Raw genomic sequence first — 4,375 nt, forward strand, 5'->3', positions numbered from 1 at the left:
GACACAACTATAATGCAATACAGTGAAAGACAATGTACAGGTAAAATGAGAATGTTTTATCTGTGAAACGTCCATTATCTCTGCAGTTTTTTTTTTTTTTTTTTACCAGTTGTGGTATATATTTATATCAACATATATAATCTCCATCTGAATTTGACCTGCTTTAAATATAATCCTATAAGTCATGTGCATAATGACATAATGACATATTCAATTTTTTTTACATTTCTTTTTACATTTACATTTATTCATTTACAGAGCTTCCCAGAGCTTCTCTTAACTTTCTCTTTTTTAACTCTTTCCCCATCATTGATGGAATTTTTCATATTTCTGTGTTTTTAATGTTATCAGACTACAGTTACTATTCATTGATTACAAGATTACTTTTCATTAATTACTTATTTATACAATAGTATTGAATTATTCATAATTTATTGATTATCCTTAATTATTCTTTTTCATCTTTTCAAATTTCCTTTCTAAAATAGCCTACCACTTATATACATTCACGCAAAGACAAGTTACTAGTCAGGTGACTATGATTACAGAAAATTATAAGGACACACAGCATTGGATTTACAGAAAACATTTCAACTTTAAGTAGTGTTTTCTAAAAATTTTAACATTGCATCAACTACTGGTAAACACCTTCATTTTTATGTTAATTATCGCTCAGTGCTTTATGCAATGAATTACTGTGTCTTTAGAAGTCTTTTTGTCATGAGCTGGTAGCTTTTCTCACTTTACTAGCAAGACGTTGTATTCTGATGCATTGGAAAGGTCCTCATGCCCCCTCTCACACTCGGTGGATAAAAGATGCTTTATTTTTTATTAAATTAGAAAAAATTAAACACAGTCTTCGTGGCTCCATAGTCAAATTCTCAAAAATTTGGTTACCCTTCCTTGAGCATGTTAGAATTCTGCAGCTGGATGCAGTCTCTCTTGATTAATTATCTATCTACACTGTACTATTATTACTCCATTTATCCCGATTGTGCACTTGTATTGCCATGTTAGTAGCACATATTTGTAATTAAGCTATTTATTTATTATATACAAATTGTTTTTGTTTTTTAAAATTATTTTAACCTAATTTAGTTGTTTGTTGGTTTGTTTGTTCCTTCTCCTATTCCTTTAATGTTTGTATGTTTATTACTTTATGTCTGTCTTGCTGTTTTGAAAATTCAATAAATAAATCATAATAAAAAAATAGAAGTATTTTTGTCTTTCAAACACATTAAAATGCACAAATTCATGTTTCTTATTTACACGTAATGCAGGGTTTCCAATTAATTTTTTTTTTGTCAGCTGAACTTCTTTAACCTAATCTATTTCCCTGAAGCACCCCCTGATATTTTAAGATAAGTAAATAAGAAACTTTTGTCACAGTTCTCTGACCTTGGTTAATGGTCACATGACATGGTAAACAAATTAAATATTTCTTTTTTTTTTCCAAGTAAATGTTTTATTTTGATTGTCGATATTTTAAAATGATTTATGCTAAGTTCACATTTTTTATAAATGAAGTTCCTAAACGTAAGTTAGGGAGGAGCGAGCCCATCTAATCTTTCAATCAACAGCCAGAGTATATAAGCAGCTGCTTACCTCTCTCCGGTCTCAGCTGCTCTAGCATCCCTCCACCTCCCCAATCTCCACCTTCTTCTTAGGTACCTTGCCCTTTGTAATCACCTCATATCATGTCCCTGGGGGTTTTATCAGAGCTCGAGTTGAAGCTGCTTCATCGAGCCACTCATCAGTGGACAGCAAGCCAAATAAGTTTACTCTATTTCCTAATGATTATATAGGCAAACGAACTCGTTAATTTACTTATTAGCTTTTTGTTAACCTCACTAATCCCTGCAGTTCCTTCATGAATCCCATTTTGAAAAGCCTTGACGTAATGTTAAATGCACTCCATGTTGTTTAAAGCAACTTATTTCTCTTTGTATTTTTCTATCAGTGTGGTACAAAATTATCCTTTTAAATCAATGTGATAAACAAGTTGCGTCAAAAGTAATCCAAAATGTAATCCAAAAGTAGTCTGATTTTATTACCTAAACTGTGTAACGGATTTCGTCACTAACTAAAATTTTTGTCATATAATTTGGAATCAGTACTACAATTTGTAAATAATCTACCCAGCACTGCTAACAAATATCAATAACCATATAGCCTACTGTATGCTTGTCTTCAAAGGAAATATAACACACACAGTTTCTCTCATATTAATCTTGAGTACCTATAGAGTAGTACTGCCTCCTTCATGTCCCTGAAGAGTTTTTAGTTTTATCAGACTTCTCTGCGAAAACAGTCGAGCTCCTGGAGGTGTCCGTGGGCGGAGCTAAAGAGTCACCAGCATGCACAGCTTTTAAGTAGCTTTTGTTCTTTGGGAAGCTGAACAAGGTTATCTTCCTCGTGACTAAAAACACGTATTTGGTGACATTGTTGATTTTGTGGTCAAAAACTAAATGTAAAGTCCTTCTTGAGCAAGTCCTGTGCAGCGATGCAGACGACCTCCGTAATCCGAATGAAACACGTTTATGGGCGTGCTCTTGCTCTCGTTTTGGTTTATGTGTGCAAGCCTCTTTCTAGAGAGATCTGCCCATAAAAGGAATTCCGCCCTTTTTGACGTCATACAGGGCCATACTTGAAAAATCTTTCAGAAACTTATACAAACCTTGAAGGAGTGTATTTGCCACAGAAATACTCCATCAAAGGTCCAACTCATTTTTTGAGACTTTGGTTTAGAATCCAACTCTTTAACAGTGTAAATAAGTCAGAATGCATGAAATAGCATAGACATCCCCTTCAACATTTCTTTTGTTGGACATTCCTAAATGCATGTTTCTTTTCGAAAGAATAACTGTGTTTCTTCATAAACTGCTTGTCTGTATTAATTTCTAGAAATATTGAAAACTTAGAAATTTTGGCTAAGAGCATCATCCATTTAAAATAGGCCTGTTAAAGTGCTTAAAACAATATATTCAGTGTTACTTGACAAATATGAATGAAGCACTTTGAAAAAGCAGAATATTTTAAATGCTTTTATTTTTACAGGTTTTTAATCTCCAAAAAAAATAAAAACTGATGGATTGCAGATTTGCAGGCTGTATGTGATGTCAAATCAGCTTTAGTTGTTTCTCATGGTGTCGGCGATCCATTGGCTGAACATGCAGACCTTGAAGAAAAGAGAATTCATAAAAATCATGTAAGTGCTTCATATTAAACCAAACATATTGCTTTGTGACAATTATTAAACAACAACAGCTGTATTACCTTGCCATAGACACCAGGATGATTCTTCTCAGCACAGCCATAACCCCAGGACACAATACCCTGCAGCTGACCGTTGCACACCACAGGACCACCAGAGTCACCCTGAAGAAGACAAACATTACAACCGGTTATTATTAAGATACTATTAATATATGTGCAACAACAGTATATCTTGTCATCCTCTACCTGGCAAGAGTCCTTTCCTCCCTCCAGGTATCCAGCGCAGAACATGGTATCGGTGATCATACCAGGGTAGGAGTTGTTGCAGTCGCGGTTGGACAGGATGGGGATCTCCAGACACTGAAGCTTGTTGGAATCAGCAGCTACAAAGAATAACAGAGATTAAGTTAACTGAAGTGCTATGAACATGAAGTGTGAAGAAAGAGGCATCAAGAATCCTGACACTCACTGGAACTCATGGTGTTTCCCCAGCCAGTGACTCTGCACATGGTGCCATCGGCGGCACAGCCATTGGGCAGAGCCACAGTCTGCACGTACTGATTGAGAGTGGCGGGCTTGCTAAGCTTGATCAGCATGATGTCGTTGTCAATGGTCCAGGAGTCATAGTTGGGGTGGCGGATGACCTTCTCTGAGGAGATGTACTGCTCAGATCCCTCATTAACTACGATGTTGTGCTCACCCAAACGAACCTCCACACGTCTGAAAGACAAAGTCAAATATTATTCAGAACTGAGGAAACCAATGGATTGATACATAAACTACTCTATGAAGACGTCACTTACGACTTGTAGCAGTGAGCAGCAGACACAACCCAGTACTCGCTGACCAGAGAGCCACCGCAGAAGTGGTAGCCAGAGTTCAGAGACGCCTGCCAGGGCTGGGAGTAGGGTGTGCACTCATATCCACCAACAATCTTGTCATCATCCAGAGCAACTACACAAATGAGAGAGTATCGTCAGTATATTGACCATAATTACCTGTAAAATGAGTGAAATTCATAATAGTAGTGAATCAGTGAATGGAGTCTATAACGCACAGGCGGCTCCAAGGAGCACCAGGAACACCAAAGACCTCATGACTGCTGACTGAACCTGTTTGATGAAGGTCTTGCTACTCACTGGCAGTATTTATGTGACTG

General features: G+C 36.5%; 1 protein-coding gene across 1 annotated transcript; it reads right to left on the reverse strand.

Moving 5' to 3' along the window:
* Positions 1-3,066: 3,066 nt before the first annotated feature.
* prss59.1 (serine protease 59, tandem duplicate 1) lies at positions 3,067-4,375 on the reverse strand. Its single transcript, XM_058747839.1, has 6 exons — positions 4,274-4,375; positions 4,020-4,170; positions 3,686-3,936; positions 3,463-3,599; positions 3,277-3,378; positions 3,067-3,178 (listed from the first exon to the last, which is right to left on the reverse strand). Exons 1-6 carry the CDS (start codon positions 4,311-4,313, stop codon positions 3,131-3,133), a joined length of 729 nt encoding a protein of 242 aa, XP_058603822.1. The 5' UTR covers positions 4,314-4,375; the 3' UTR covers positions 3,067-3,130.

The sequence above is a fragment of the Onychostoma macrolepis genome, chromosome 16, assembly GCF_012432095.1.
Source record: "Onychostoma macrolepis isolate SWU-2019 chromosome 16, ASM1243209v1, whole genome shotgun sequence".
Lineage (NCBI taxonomy): Eukaryota > Metazoa > Chordata > Actinopteri > Cypriniformes > Cyprinidae > Onychostoma > Onychostoma macrolepis.

Coding starts and splice junctions, on each gene's coding strand:
- prss59.1 (XM_058747839.1), bottom strand. CDS start 4,313: ATGAGGTCTTTGGTGTTCCTGGTGCTCCTTGGAGCCGCCT. Junction 3,379..3,462: donor GAGGAAAGGACTCTTGCCAG/GTAGAGGATGAC, acceptor TGTCTTCTTCAG/GGTGACTCTGGTGGTCCTGT. Junction 3,179..3,276: donor ATCCTGGTGTCTATGGCAAG/GTAATACAGCTG, acceptor CTTTTCTTCAAG/GTCTGCATGTTCAGCCAATG.